Source organism: Bubalus bubalis, chromosome 22 (assembly GCF_019923935.1).
Source record: "Bubalus bubalis isolate 160015118507 breed Murrah chromosome 22, NDDB_SH_1, whole genome shotgun sequence".
In the NCBI taxonomy this organism is placed as follows: Eukaryota; Metazoa; Chordata; class Mammalia; order Artiodactyla; family Bovidae; genus Bubalus; species Bubalus bubalis.
The window spans coordinates 22,022,833-22,039,354 of record NC_059178.1 but is presented as its reverse complement, the minus strand read 5'-3'; the positions used below and the strand labels follow the sequence as shown (position 1 = coordinate 22,039,354).

Here is a 16,522-nt window from a genome sequence, read left to right as displayed (position 1 = left end):
GCCATTTTTAAAGTCTTTATTGAATTTGTTACAATGTTGCTTCTGTTTGGTTTTTTCTTTTTTTTGGCTGTGAAGCACACAGAATCTTAGCTCCCTGACCAGGGGTCGAACCTACACCTGCTGTGTTGATAGACAAAGTCTTAACCAGTGGATGGCCAATAAAGTCCCTAGATTTCTTTAAGCAATGTGCTTCCTATATTCCAAGATCCCTCAAAAGTCTGAAACTTAGAAACACTGGGTTTCCAAAACTAAAATTCAAACATACATCATGACATCACCTTCAACGCATTTTTCCCCCATAGGAAGGAGCAGAGGAAGCAGACAGGAAGGAGGAGGAGGGTTACCTCGCAGGAGATGCCCGCATAGCCCTGAGGACACTCGCAGTGCTCCACCTCCGTGGCCAGGGACAGGTCTATGACGTTAGGGCTGGCCACGTCCAGAGAGACAGAATCCAACCTACCAACAGACAAACAGATAGGGCCTGTTACACAACTTAACACGCTTGCACGCAGCATCTAGAACCTCAAAGAAGACGAATTCCTAAAAAAGGTTTAATTCAAACAAAATGATTTTTTTTTTTAATTAAAAAGGTGAGTGTGTTGTAAGTAACGAGAGATTTTCACAACAGAACATTTTCTGGGAGCTGTCATTAGTCCCTGGAAATGCCTTCAAAATTTAGAAAAAGATGAGCTACTGCCCAACACAGCTGAGGCAAGGCTCCGTGGGGCCCCTTCGGAAGAATGAACTTCAGAAGAACAAGCCCAGGCAGCTGAACTCTCTCTGGTGCAGAGAGACTGTCACAGGGTGTGCCCTTTGGTTTGCTTTAGCCGTATTCTTTGTGCACGCTCTGACTGGAGTTGCCAGAAACAGACCTTCTTGAAGTGACAAAATGACTAAGGCTGAACTCATGAGCTGTGAAAAATCTAAGTCCATTAACATCAAGAGGGTGAAAACTAGGTGTGATATTGCTGGCAACTGTCCCCTCATTTCTCAGAAAACCACCCTGAAAGTTTCTGATCCTGACACCAAGTCTATTTCCTACTAGATACAGCAGTCATGGACAACTCTTCTTACACTTTTGATAAAATTATAGTGATAAAAAATAACTCCAAGACAGACAGCTCCATTAGCTGTGTCCTGAAAGTAATCAAGTGTATTCAACTTAAAATACATAATGCATAAAATAGACAATTCATAAACTATACAGTACAAAAGGCAAGACCACCGTAAGTTTTCCCTCCGTTCCAGTACACACCTGTAAAGAGCTGTCTTGGCAGAGTTGTAGTTGGCTCTGATCAAGAGATGGGTCACATTGGCGAGGACGGTCATCAGCCGGTCGCGATCTATCTCTTTCTTGCTCTTGAAATCTCGGAAGTTCTCTGGCAGCAGTTTAACCACGTTCAAGTACTCTTCGTATGGCTGCAACAGCAGGCCCTCAGCCTGGGTGCTTAAAGTGATTCCATTTCCCTAACATTTTTAAAACAAGGAGGAAATACATTCATGATTCATTTTCATGATGAAACACGTAAAGCAAATTTTGTATTCAGCCACCTGGCTTTTCATGTCTTGGCCAAACGTGTAATGATATCCATGTAGCCCTTGGTCCAGAAGGATCAGAGATATTTCACTGTGATCCTCTCAGAGGAATTTGGATAATAAGTCTAAAGACTGTGCCTCTGCTAATCTCAGAAAAGAAACACAGGCAAGCCCTAGACCAAGTTTTCCTCAAAGCAACCAATCTGATACCCCTCATCTTTTTTTAAATGAAGTACAGTTGATTTACAATGTTTCAGGGGTATAGCAAAGGCCAAGGCCTTGCTGAGTTTTTTGTTTGGTTTTGTTGCAATTTTTATTGGAATATAGTATCTTAACTCATTTCTGGACACAAACATGTAATAAACCTCCTGATTTCTAGCAATGTAAGAAAATACCTATTAAAAACCCACAAGTTCTACTCATTGTCAGCCTTTGCTGGCATTCTGTCACTAGAGAATACACACCAATACCTGGTATGTTGCAAGCTTTCAAGATAGCCTGGATTTTAAAAGTCAGTCCATTAGTTGTATCTGATGAATGTAGATTTGTCTCCTAGTTCACTTTATGTCACGAGCTAAAACTGTGAACCTAACTTCCTCTTACTGGTGGGTAATAACTGAAAATAAAGATTTCATTGTCATGCTCACTTCTTAAAAGTCATAAAAGTAATCAGATAGGAGCCCATTTATCATCATGTGCTTTCTGACCTATGTGTGTACCCCCAAAGGTAATGTCCATTTTTCATTTTTTCACAACCTTAGGTTTTGTTTATATGGAGTGTTTGTTAACCTAGTCTGTCAAATAACAATTAGGAGAATACCTATTTTAATTAGAAAATTTAATTCTTGTAAAATTAATTTCAAGGACCGACGTGACAATTAGCATTTCTTTTAGGAAACCCCATGGTGACTCAGATGGTAAAAAATCTACCCCCAAAGCAGGACACCAGGGTTGGCAAGACCCCCTGGAGGGCATGGCAACCCACTCCGGTCTTCTTGCCTGGAGAATCCCCATGGACAGAGGGGCCTGGGGGGCTACAGTCCATGGAGTCCCAAAGAATCGGACACGACTGAACGACTAAGCGCACAGTTGCTTTACAATGTGGTGTTAGTTTCTGCTGCCCAGCAAAGTGAGTCAGCTATATGCATACATATATCCCCTCTTTTTTGATTTCCTTCAGGTCACCACAGAGCACTGAGTAGAATTCCCTGTGCTATACAGTAGGTTCTCATTAGTTATGTTTCTTTTTGTGATGGGAGTGAGGACAGGGATGGAGGGGACAGAGGTGAGATAAAAACAATGACACATCTCCTGTCCCCTCACAGCCAGACTCTGTGCTGCCAGCCTCTGTGACCAGCCAGACTCTGGTCACTCAGTGGGGAGGACACGACCGGAGGGGCGGAGGGGCTCCAAGGCCGATCAGGAAGTCCCCACATGGAGGAAAACCTTCTCCCTTTCGAGTGTGAATAGACAACTCCACTACAGGATAAAGGGAAGAGCTACATTGCGGCCCCAGGGCAGTTCTGGAAATTCTAGTCTCAGGGGACCTGAGAGGCAGACCACTGCTGAAAGCCCTCCTGGCCCTGAGCTCCTCGCTACGTCGCACCCCCTCTTAGACACTTTTAGTCATAAAACTGACCCCCCACGAAGCCCTCGGCTCTAGCACAGTGACAAGAAAGCAGTTACCTTAATGATGACGTCGGCGTGAGACAGAGGGTCACCGTCCACTGCTTCCACTGGGACCTCGTAGGACACTGTGTACTTCAGGAATCCACCAAAGGCCGTCAGCTGGAACCATGAAGGGACAGTGAGCACCGAGAGGAGGGAGCATAGCCCGCAGTCAGAGGACACGGTGGCTAGGACTCATCTGGAAACTGCTGGGCTACAAGGCCCCCGAGGCCCCAGCGCGTAAGGACTTCACATTTAAGGCAGTGGACAGGAAGCATGTTATACGAATCTTCTGTTTAACTGACATCACCAAATGCAGGATATTTTTTAAATGCACAGAAAATGCACTCCTTCTTAGAGCTAATGAGATAAATTACTATGAACTTATGCTAGTCCAAAAACAGACCTTTATTTCATGGAAGAACTGCAGCGGGTGGGGAGTTTGCCCCAGAACTATAGTCTCAACATTGGGTCTCATCACCATGCTTGTGGGAGGACGACAGACACATGAGTGATCAGCCAAAGGAAGGACTAAGGGTTCTCTCCCTGACCCCATATCCTTTAATGTAAAAGAGAGACTTTTTTTTTTCCCTGCCAGCTATGGTACAACAACACAATGTTCAGAAGCCAATTTCTGCACCATAAAAAAATTGGAGAGGTGATCCCCAGACACACAAACTACTGAATTTTGGTGATAAGACCTCATTCTAAACAGAAAATGACTTCTAAGATTGCAATTTAGTGCGGAAAAGCAATCTTTTTAAAAAAGTAAATACCAATTAAACATACACAAAACAGCTATAAAATTTAAAATGTAACCATCAAATTAACTAGAAATGGACTATGGTATGAGACCTACACCATGACTTAAACCAAAGGCGAGGCTAAGGCAAGCAGGGAGCCAGAGCCATTGAGGGATATTCCACTGAATATATTTTCAGATCAGAATCTGGAGAAGGTGCATGATTGGTGAGGAGGGACGGGACCATGTCATAGAAGGGAGAAGTTAAATCATATCAATCAACTTCCCACTTTGTAGAATCCCCTTTGAGCATTTTCTTACAATGGAAAGGATCCTATCTGTTCTTAAACATGAACTTCACGTGAGCAACAATCATGAGAAAGAAGCAGGGGGGCCCCTGCACACCCTTTCTAGGAATGTTCTATACTCCCGGTGAGAGAGGTATGAGCTTCCCAGATGGCTCAGTACTAAAGTAAAGAACCCGCCTGCCAAAGCAGGAAATGCAGGAGACACGGGTCCGATCCCTGGGTTGGGAAGATCCTCTGGAGAAGGAAATGGCAACCCACTCTGGTATTCCTGCCTGGGAAACCCCATGGACAGAGGAGCCTAGCATGCTACAAGCCATGGAGTCGCAAAGAAGCAGACAGGACTGAGCACAAAACTGGTACATGGCTAACTCCACAGAACAGGGACACAAGGGACCTTCACAAAGGCCCGGGTGACCCAGGAACCCAGAGCAAGGCAGAAAGTCTGTATGGGAGAAGGGGACAGGCTTCCCCTACCTACCAGGAGCTTACCATGGTGCCAGGAAGGACACAAGTTCGTATTTTAATGATGTAGTAAAGTCAAGCAGGGATAAAAAGACCGTGGGAGTCAGGTGGGAGTAAACACTATGTGATATTCTGCCAAATGCCCAAGAGAACAACGAGACTACGTGAAAGGCCAACCAAAGTTCTTTGCAAATGTGCTCAAGATCCCTGCCCCAGACACCATCACCACAGATACCTTGTTTCCCAGGTAGGCCTCCGGGGCCGCCCAGTAGTACTGGGAGGTCAGCCGCTGCTCCACCGCCGAGTTGTTGATACTGATCTGGTGACGTCCACCCAGCGCATCCTGCTGGGACCGGATCTGGTTGGAACTGACCAAGTCAGTGACCAGCCACCCAGACATATCTTTCACCTTCAAAAAAGATCCAAGAATTTCCGATGTGTGGATCCCTTTGGGTTTCCCTCAGCCCAGCACTAGCATCTTCACAGTGAAGGGGCAGAGCCAGAGAGCTCAAGCAGGATGGAGTTCACACACCATGGCTTCTACTCATCAAAGAACCCAGAAAACCTAAGAATGAGTCACACTCCCCCAAACCCAGGTCAATTAGAAGCAAATAGATAAGCAAAACTGTACAGGCCATGGATATATATCTCAGATTAAAGCAATAGCAAAGAACCCAATAAATGCACTGAATAAAACATCTCTGGCTAATGCTGACTTCTTCATTGCTGTCCCCTACTTCTTAGCCAAATGCCAAAACCTATATAAAGCCTCCAGATCCTATCCTCCTAATCTGTCACCTATGTAGAGATGACAGGAGACCACCCGCAGGAACACTTAGCCCTGCTCAAGTATTGACCAGAATCCCCCCTCCCCAGGCACTAGCAAGGAAGGAGAAGGGAGGTCAAGGAAGAGCCCAAAGCTCGAGCCAGCATGCTGTCCCTCTAGAAACCAACCCCCCAGACTCTCTGTTCCCCAAACAGCTAGGACACCCTGACTGTCCTCGTAATCTCCATGCCACCTGCCACACTCCCACCTCCCAGCTTTCGGAAGGTGCCCCCACCTGGCTGACGGGCCAGGAGAGGCTTTCACAAACGTCGGAGACGCCGAAGCAGAAGCACTCGGAGCAGCCCTGGGGATTCCTTTCCTCCAAGTTATAGAATCCTGGCTTGCAGCGATCACAGTAACTCCCCTCAACATTTTCCTGCAAGTGAAGCAAGCAATTAGCTTTTGAAACCAATAATGGACAGAATAAAATGACATGAACATGACACAGTGCTGGAGAGTCTCTTGGACAGTAAGGAGATCAAACAAGTCAATCCTAAAGGAAATCAAGTCTGAATATTCATTGGAAGGGCTAATGCTGAAGCTGAAGCTCCAATACTTTGGCCACCTAATACGAAAACCCATCTCATTGGAAGAGACCCTGATGCTGGGAAAGACTGAAGGCAAAAGGAGAAGACAGTGGCAGAGGATGAGCTGGTTAGGTAGCATCACTGACTCGATAGACATGAATTTGGGCAAACTCCAGGAGATAGAGGAGGACAGGGGAGCCTGATGTGCCTCGTGGGGGTCACAAAGAGTCGAACACAACTGAACAACTGAATGACATGACATTAGCGGGAAACATGTCTGGTGACCCAGACATAGGTAAACAAAAAGACAAATGCAAAGCCTCATGATGTCACAATTTCCAGATAGTCTGAAATATTATCATCTGATTTTGTACTCAAGACTGAAGCTAAGGATCTAGAGCTTGGTTGTTATACTGAAATGGCTTTTTCGTATCGTTTTGTCTTAAATCTTCTATGTTTTCCAAACTTTCAAGCATTTTAAAATCTGAAGAGGACTTTATTCATCTTGTAAATGAATGCTCAAGATTATTTACTGTCATACATACCTTACAGAGACAAGACTCAGAGCAGGGTTCCTCATTCACGCTGCCAGCTGGGTTGCAGTCACAGGACACACACTCCGGGTAACCCTTATAGCCGAATTGGCAGCGATCACATTTCTCTCCCGCATAACCTTCCTTGCATGGACACTGACCTGGCCACTTCCCTGCAAGGAAAAGTGGCAAAATGATCCAACAGGAAAGTAAAAGGGGTTTAAAGCAGGGGCCAGCCAACTATTCTATAAAAGGCCAGAGAGTACATACTGTAGGCTTTTTGGCCAGTCTCTGCTGCAACTATTCAACTCAGCCCATATGGCTTGAAGGCAGCCACAGATGGTACATAAACAGATGGAAACAGCTCTGTTCCAATAAAACTTTATTTATAAAGACAGTGGTGCCTGATATGGCCCATAGAACATAGTTGACAACCACCCCTGGTTTAAAGAAAGAAAAGATGGAAAACACATGTAACTGTAAAATGATGCAGTAGCTTTTGAAAACCATTCAGTTCCTCCTTGAAAGGCTAAGCATAGTGTAGCCATAAGATCTAGAGATGCCACTCTGAAGTATCTACCCAAGAAAAATGGAAACATATGTCTTCCCCAAAACTTTTACACAAAGGCTCATAGCAGCATTATTCACAATAGTCAAAACAATTCAAATATTCATCTACTGATGAATGAGTAAACTAAACACACACACAATGGACCATTATACAGCAAGAAAAAAAGAACGAAATGCTGCGATCTGCTACAACAGGGATGAAATTTGAAAATAGTATGATTTCTGAAAGAAGCCAGTCACTAAAGACCACATGTTCTATGCTTTTATTTCTATGAAATGGCCAGAATAAGCAAATCTCTAGAAAGAAAGTAGCTCAGTGGTTGCCTAGAGCTGGGGCGGGGCAGGGGAGGGGTGAAGGGAAACAGGCAGTGAAGCTGCCAATGGGTCGGGGGGCTTCTTTACAGGGTGATGGAAATATTCCAGTACTGGATTGTGGTGAAACAATGGACTGTACACTTTAAATGGGTATACTGTATGCAATTATATCAGAAAATTCTTTTTTAGGGAAAAAGCACAGAAGCCAGTGGTGGAGGGTGATAAGCACTGTCTTTTGCTTTAATGCCAGCTTCGAAAGTTGCAGACTCTTGGCCAAGTTTCTCAAGTGCTCTGAGCTACAGTTTCCTTGCCTGTGGAGTGGGTAAAATAACTTTTACTTGCTATGATTAAAAATTAAAATCATGTATATTTTTTAGTGAACCCAATCAAAGGTAACTGTCATCATCAGCATCATCTTATCGTGGGTTGCAGATATGAATCACTGCTGCTGCTGCTGCCAAGTCGCTTCAGTCGTGTCCGACTCTGTGCGACCCCATGGACTGCAGCCTACCAGGCTTCTCCGTCCATGGGATTCTCCAGGCAAGAACACTGGAGTGGGTTGCCATTTCCTTATCCAATGCATGAAAGTAGAAAGTGAAAGTGAAGTCACTCAGTCATGTCTGACTCTTAGTGACTCCATGGACTGCAGCCTACCAGGCTCCTCCATCCATGGGATTTTCCAGGCAAGAGTACTGGAGTGGGGTGCCATTGCCTTCTCCATATGAATCACTAGTTCCCCCCTCAACCAGCGGGCCCCACAGTGAGCACACCCTTCTCAGGTGATCAATATCCACTTCCACTGCCAGCGACTGAGCACCGGAGGGGGCCGCAGGGGTCTCTGAGCAGATACAGCCTATTCAGGGGACTCTGGCATTTGCACGCCCATTTGCCAATTTGGGAAACGGAAAGAACACTGACATTTACAAGGTTACCTGGAGGATTTGCTTGTGTTGTAGGGGGATGTATGCTTAAGCCTCTGCCTGTCTTCTGAGAGCTAAATGCAGTGATTGATATTTACTGTTCCACATATGACTTGAAACAGAGCCTCATTTCTTCTTTCATCAAAAGCTCAATTAACCTCTCAAATGTCATTTCGTCACCTTGACATCACCATCTCCACCCCTCCCTTCCTCAAATTCATCACAATTAGTAATTTTGCTTTATGCCCAGGGCACCGAGACTTGGCTTTATATTATTCATGGACTTGTTCATTTAGTGTCTGCCTGTGAGCAGAGACCTTGGTCATCTGTTCAACTGTATATATATATGTTCCCAGGTCCTAAAAAACTGCCTGGCACATAGTAGTAGGTGCTTCATAAATATTTGATAAGCAAAACATCAATAGAGAATCATCACCAAATTATTACACAATGGTAACAGTCTTGCTAGGTGCAATCTTACACACACACACACACACACACACACACACGGATTACGAGCACAGAAATGAATCAAGTACCTCTGTGTAAGTCAGAGTGAAGGTCATCCTTAATACAGACAGAACTGAGGGACCCCAGAGGGTCACAGTCACAGGGGCGACAAGAGTGGTCCTCATAAGGAGACACCTGAAAGGCAGAGGTTGTCCTAGATTATCTTGCTAGAAATAACAGCAATCTTAGCATTAACACTGACAATAACATCAATGACAAAGTGTTAATTTTTCATCCCAGACGTGACTATCACCATGATTTTGTGTACCCAGGGTATGTAGGTCAAGCCAGAAAAGACCAAACATCCTTTTGATGGTTACAGCCGCTGGCATCATTAGCGAAGTGTCCTCCTTTCCCATTATCACAGCTCTCAGGCCCCCTAGCTCTGCTGTGACCCTGAGTTATTTAGAAGCATCTCCTATAACCCAGCCACCACGGGATTCCCATGTCAGCTACATGTCAAGTGAGAAGTGAGCACTTCCTTTGAGCAGGAGACAGCTGCTTCAGTTATTGGCTGACCCTCCGCGTAAACATTGAGTATCACAAAACTCCAAAAGGATGCAGCCAGGGGGCTCTGAATTCAAATTAAGTAGCAGTGACCAAACATCCTAGTCTGAGCCAGAATAGAGGACAATAGAGCAGGATATCTATACTGAAGAACACTATAAGCTAAAAAACAAAGATTAAGTGGCAGGTATTCCCAGGGCAATTGCCAGTAGAAGGACAGAAGAAAAATCATGAGTCATAGTCTAAGAAAGGTCCTAAGAACCGGAATCCTTATAATTACATGCACATACCCTTTACTAGCATTCCAATAAAGGGATTCTGAACCAGAAAACAAAACAAGTGAGAAATGGTCAGGACTCAAAACCTTCCTTATCTTCACAGCTGGCTGCCTGTACCTCTATTTCAGCCCTTTAATTGGTGATTGATTTTATAGTTAACCATTGGGCACATCTGTCTCCCCAATCAAGTTTTAAGTTCCTCGAAAACAAATGGTTTTTCACCTTTGTATGCCTTCAATTGCTTGGATTATAAAAGACTCCCTAATAAATATTCAGTCAAAAAAAGAATACAGACAAATGTTATAGAAGAAAATGTCTCCAGTGCTGTGGTTCTGTGTGGTGGTCTGAGGCTCTTTTCTACCACAAAGTTGGGTGACAGCCAACTCTTACCCCACGGGGTCTGTAATATCCATCCACACTCTCACCCCGTGGGGTCTGTAATATCCATCCACACTCTCACCCCGTGGGGTCTGTAATATCCACCCACACTCTTATCCCGTGGGGTCTGTAATATCCATCCGCACTCTTACCCCGTGGGGTCTGTAATATCCATCCACACAGGTTTCACAGTTAACACCCATGGTGTTCTGCAGGCAGCCAATGCAAACCCCTCCTCCTCTGAACTGTCCAGCAATATTCAGGCTTCTCCTCTGATTGGCCACATCTTCATCATAGTAACAGTCTTTGGCTTTATTGTGGCAATTGCATTCTAGGAGAATATTTTCATATCTCAGTTAATATAGATGTCGTGGTCTAGATAAACACAAGCGTTCCCTCCCTAAGTTTTGCAAAAAGTGAAAGTTGCTCAGTTGTGTTTGACTCTTTGCGACCCTATGGATTATACAGTCCATGGAGTTCTCCAGGCCAGAATACTGGAGTGGGTAGCCTTTCCCTTCTCCAGGGGATCTTCCCAACCCAGGGATCGAACCCAGGTCTCCTGCATTGCAAGTGGATTCTTTACCAGCTGAGCCACCAGGGAAGCCCAAGAATACTGGAGTGAGTAGCCTGTCCCTTCTCCAGTGAATCTTCCCGACCCAGGAATCGAACCAGGGTCTCTTGCATTGCAGGCGGATTTTTTACCAGCTGAGCTACCAGGCAAACCTGGCTATAAATTAAAACTATAGAGTAAGTCATTTTGTAGGGCATGGACCAGCTTCTGGAGGCGCTGGGGAATAGCTCTCTGATTTATGAGTTTGCACACCCACTGGATCCATCAACCTCTTTCCTGGGATCACACTCTGCAGAAGCACCTGCTCACTTGTCAGTGATGAAGGTGAACCACTGTACCACTGCCTGTGTTAACAGAACACTTGCTGTTGTTGTTCAGTTGCTAAGTTGTGTGTGACTCATTGTGACCCCCATGGACTGCAGCACGCCAGGTTCCTCTGTCCTTCACTATCTCCTGGGGTTTGCTCAAATTGTCCATTGAGTGGGTGATGCTATCTAACCATCTCTGATAACAAACAAAATACTATAGGTAGGTATATGTTTTGATAATGTTACATCTATATAATGGAGTTCAATGCAACTATTTTTTAAAATTAATTAATTAATTTGGCTGCACCAGGTCTTCACTGCAGCATGTGGGATCTATTTCCCTGATCAGGGATCGAACCTGAGTCCCCTGAATTGGGAATGCAGTCTTTGCCACTGGACCAGCAGGGAAATTCCCCAGTGCAACTATTTTTAAAGCAGCATTTCATACCGTTAACATGGAAAGATTTTCTTTAAGATATATTGTTAAATATAAAAGCAATGCACAGATCGACAGGCACATTACATTAGATTCTATGCACAAATTGTGTAAGGTGTTAACATGCTTTACTTGCATAAACATTTCAGGAAGAACCTACTAGGAAATAATACAAAGTGAGAAAGGTAGAGATAGAAATATATAAATATGCCTTAATATATTGTAGATATTGGAACCTTGTGAATATACTGTCTATTTAAAATCTAAATCCAAATTAATACAGAATAAATGAATACATGGTAAGGGAAATCAAATAAACAGTAAATCATAATGATATATCAGGTCTCAATCCTTCACGTCTTATGACAGTAGTCTGCAGCTTTGGGAGTTACTTGAATATCTAAGAAAACCATTTTATTGTTGTTCAGTTGCTAAGTCGTGTCTGACTCTTTGCAACCCTCCAGACTGCAATATGTCAGGCTGCCCTGTCCTTCACCATCTCCCTGGGTTTGTTCATGTCCACTGAGTCGGTGATACAATTCAACTATCTCATCCTCTGTCACCCTCTTCTCCTCCTGCCCTCAATTTTTCCCAGCAGCAAGGTCTTTTCCAAACCATTACACACTATAAATATGAAGTCACTGGGAACTGAAGCAGACGAAGGGGGAAGACTTCACATCCCTGCACCTCTGAGTGGCCTCACCTTCACACGTGTTCCCGGAAGAAACAGTGCCAGGTCTCCAAGGCTGCTGGTGGTACCCAGGGCAGCATCGATTGCATCTGTCCCCACACGTGTTATGTTCACACTGACACTGGAATTTCTAGACAATAAGGAACATAAAACTGCATCTGAAAATTGACCTGCATGCTTTTCTTAAGTTTATTTCAAGAAAAATTCATCACAGTCAAATACATAGCAAGGGTTTGCAGTTGAGGATATATGGTGACATATAAGCAAATTGGTATTTCATTTTTAAAGATAAAAATAAACATAGAACCTGGTTACATGCAGAATTGAGAAGAAATAAAACAAACTAACATGGGTTAACTAACAAAAACTTTTCAAAAGAGATATATTGACTTGAAAGGTTTGGAAACTCCTATGAGCAACTTTCTTTTAAAAAAAAAATTTATTTTGGCTGCATCAGTTCTTAGTTGTAGAATTCGGTATCTAGTTCCCTGACCAGGGATCAAACCTGGGCCCCCTACATTGGGAGCATAGACTCTTACCCACTGGACCACCAGAGAAGTTCCTGAATAACTTTCTTGATACTCATCTCTGTATTTTTCAGCATTAATAAGAGAATAATCCTATTCAGGAGCTAAATTATAACAAAGATTTGGAAAAAATAAAAAGTAATTCCATGTAAGTTATTTAAGAGAAGAAGAAAAGAGAATGTCCTCTTCTTCACTTAATATGATGCTAAAACAGGAAAACTTTGTTTTATCTTGATTTAGCACCACAGAAAGGAAAGAGGAAGGGACTCTTAAAAACATAAGCATAATTTCTAACTGCACATGATTTTCACTTACTATCTTACAGAAAAGAGCTTTAAAATTCAAAAGGCCACTGGATTGAACACTTTTACAGTTAAAGGTTAAAATGGCAAATATTATGTTATATCTTGTTTTGCAACAAAAATAATTCCTAGAAAGATTTAATTAAAACGTATTCTTCAACCAAAGCAAAATTAAACTGTCTTTAAAAAATTAAACCAGTTAAATTATCTGAAAAGTTCTCTTTTTGTGGCATGATTTTAAAACTTTCAACACTTGCCTTAAATAAAAAGTACAATGCCAACATTACAGCTACAACTTCTGAAGTTTTAGTAAAATGTGAAATACTACTACTCACCTTTGTACCTTCATCCCATGGGCAGCTACTAGCATGGCCATAACAGATACACATTCCTCCAACAGAAATGTCTTTTATTGAATAATAATACTAAGGAAAAAGAAAGTTAAAAAAAAAATTAAAAGCTCTTCTATTTCAGTGCAAAGAAAATGACATCCACACAAATACCTCAGTTGCTATCGGTAATCAAAAACACACATATACCTTTTAAATCATATTTCATGCACAAATAAATATAAATAAAATATTTATGTTCAATTAAAGTAAATAATGTTCAAATTAGCTCATCAATAGAAACCAAAGGAGTTGAAAAAGAATTTCCCAACTTGGCTCCATCATAAACTGAGGCAGTCATTTTCGAAACCTAGGCTACTGAAAACTCTAAAAATATTCCTAATTTGAATACAGCCCTATATAAACTACCCACTCCAGTATTCTGGCCTAGAGAATTCCATGGACTAGAGAAGTCCATGGAGTTGCAAAGAGTCATACATGACTGAGCGACTTTCACTTTTTCACTATATAAAAAGGATAACTCATGACCAAATAGGCCTTATCCCAGGGGTGCAGAGTTAATTTAACATGTAAAAATCAATAAATGTGAATCACCATATTAACAGAATAAAGGAGAAAAACTAAGATCCTTTCATTAAATGCAGAAAAAGCATTTTAAAGAAGGCAACACCATCATTCAAAAAACTCAGCAAACCAGAAGCAGAAGCAAGCTTCTTCAGTCTAATAAAGCTGTGTCTATGGAAAACCTGGATCTAACTGTGGAAAGTTAAACAGTTTCCTCCTAAAATCAGCTCTCACCATTTCTAGTCAACATTTTAGTCACCCATACAGTTCAATAATGCAAGAAAAAGGGAGTCAAAGGCAAATAGAGGGCACAGTAAGACTGAACTGTCTTCATTTGTAGATAAAATGATTGTGTACATAGAAAATCTATCAAAAGCTACAAGAATTTGTAAATCAGGATGAACAAAAATGAATTACACTTCTATATACTAGAATGAACAAATGGAAAACAAATTTTAGAAAGCAAGCCATTAACACTAACATTCAAAAACATGAAATACTTAAATATAAACTGAACAAAAGATGGACGATAAACAATAGATCAATGCCAAGAGGGGTGAAAGAAGTCAGACGTAAGTGGAGACGTATAGCACCTCTGTGAACTGGATGATCCAATACTATCAAAATGTCTTCCAAAATTCCTCCTAAATTGATCTATTTGATCTATGGAATCAATGGACTCCCGGTGAAGGTCTCAGCAGGCTTTCTTTCTTTCAGCAGAAATGTACAAACTGATTCTAAAACTCATAAGGAAACGCAATGAACTTGGAGCAGCCTAACCAATCCTGGAAAAGAACTGAAGTGGACTGTTACAGTACCTGACTTCAAGACTTCTACAGTAATGGAGAAAGACCCTTATTGGCATAAAGACAGACAAACAGATCATCAGAACAGTACAGTGTCCAGAAATGCAGCCACAATAATAAGGTCAAGTAATTTTCAACAGGCCACAAAATAATTTAAAGAAAAAAAGAATGTATATATTTTCAACAAGTCATGTGGGACAATTGTATGTGCACATGGAGAAAACATCCATGTAACTTCTACCTTACACCAGATAAAAAATGAACAAGAATGGATAATAGGGGTGAAAACTAAAACTATAAAACTATTACAAAAAAGCATCAGAAAATATTTTTGTAAACTTGGGGTAAACAAGTATTTTTCAGAGAGGAATAGAAAGATTAATTCTGAGGAAAAAAATGATAAATTGCATTTTATCAAAATTAAAACTTCTACTCATCGAAAGTCATAGTTAAGAAAGTGGATAAGCAAGAGACAGAGGACGGAGAATGGATTTTCAGTAGAGACACATCTGACAAAGGATTTGTACACAAGATATATAAAGATATTTATAACTCAGGAATAAAAAGACAGCTAACCCAATTTAAAGATGGATAAAAATGTGATCAGATACAAATAAGCACAAACTCAACATAATTCTCAAGGAGATACAAATTAATACCCAAGGAGACGCTCCTCCATGCACTTCGGCACTGCTGAGGTGACAGTGACCGACACCCCACTGTGGACATGTGTGGTGTACCCGGAGCCCTCACACACTGCTGCAGAATGGCAGAGCTGCTTTTGATGTCTCAGTAAATTCCCCAAAACTAAACATACAGCTATCCTGTAACTTGGTTGTCCCATTCCTACTTTATCCAAGGGGTTTGAAAACGTCTGTCCCTATGAACCTTTACTATACATTTACTATACATATATCTCAAAGTTTAAACTTTAAAGTGAAAAAAAAAAAAAAAAAAAAAACCCAACAACTCTCACTTGCTTGGTCAGTCGTGGAGCCAGATCAGAATGAAGAAATGGCCACTACATCCCCTGCAAGATGATGTCATCGGATGAGTGGAGACAAGGGGGCCTGAGGACATCAGAACTTCTACCTCATTTAAAGTTGGCATTTAATGTTGTCAACAAAAAATAAGAAAAAAGGCCAACCAGGGAAGAAATGTCTATTTCCCTTAAATGACATGAAGTTTTTCCATAGGTCAGGAGCCCGGCCTGACTTACTCGTCTGGTGACAATAGGGTCCAGGTCTTTAGGGTCCCGGTGGCTGAGGGTCATAAGATCGGCGTTGAGAGTTCGGATGCGCTGTAAACGCAGGCGGATGTATCGTGCAGAAGTGAAATCCAGCAACTTGGGTGAAAGATCGTCAGAGCTTGGTCTGCCATTGATTAACGATGTGTGAATCTAAAGATAAAACATTAAAATAAAGAAATATCCATTTTAAGCATTCCAAAAAATTTGATGGTTCAAATTCAGGACATAATCTTTACAGATATTATCTAAAATCAAAACAAATAACTAGGTTCTTATAGAAATCTAATGTTCATTGACACTTGTGAACAGCAATGATCACAACCCAAGTTCAGTTTATTAAAGTCATTCATTCTACTGTCTCAGGGATTGTAGGAAACCTTTAAACAAAACACTTCTCCTGGTGTGATGAGAGCATTTTAACATGGATGTGCAGGCATCTGTGAACCAGAGTCTAAATGTCAAGGATAGACTGAGGAGAGTGGGAAAAGGTGCCTGGGAGCTTTGTAACTCCCACTCTCTCAACTCATCTCTGCTCTTGAAACAATGCAGGGCCTGCTGCAGAGTTCCTGTGTGAAAAAGCACTTTTTTTGGAGGGTTTTTGTGGTTTTAGCTCATTAAGGCATTCTATCAAGGCACAA

The 16,522-nt window shown here is 42.0% G+C and overlaps 1 protein-coding gene across 1 annotated transcript in view; it reads right to left on the bottom strand.

Moving 5' to 3' along the window:
• LAMA1 (laminin subunit alpha 1) overlaps positions 1-16,522 on the bottom strand; it is a 124,771-nt gene that overhangs the window by 65,780 nt on the left and 42,469 nt on the right. The window contains exons 5-15 of the mRNA XM_044934772.2: positions 15,855-16,034; positions 13,251-13,340; positions 12,099-12,216; positions 10,233-10,411; positions 8,947-9,052; positions 6,615-6,775; positions 5,778-5,918; positions 4,952-5,125; positions 3,223-3,324; positions 1,256-1,467; positions 345-456 (exon numbers count right to left, since the gene is read on the bottom strand). Of these exons, the coding sequence (XP_044790707.2) occupies positions 345-456; positions 1,256-1,467; positions 3,223-3,324; positions 4,952-5,125; positions 5,778-5,918; positions 6,615-6,775; positions 8,947-9,052; positions 10,233-10,411; positions 12,099-12,216; positions 13,251-13,340; positions 15,855-16,034 (1,575 nt within the window). The remainder of the gene's footprint in view (positions 1-344; positions 457-1,255; positions 1,468-3,222; positions 3,325-4,951; positions 5,126-5,777; positions 5,919-6,614; positions 6,776-8,946; positions 9,053-10,232; positions 10,412-12,098; positions 12,217-13,250; positions 13,341-15,854; positions 16,035-16,522) is intronic.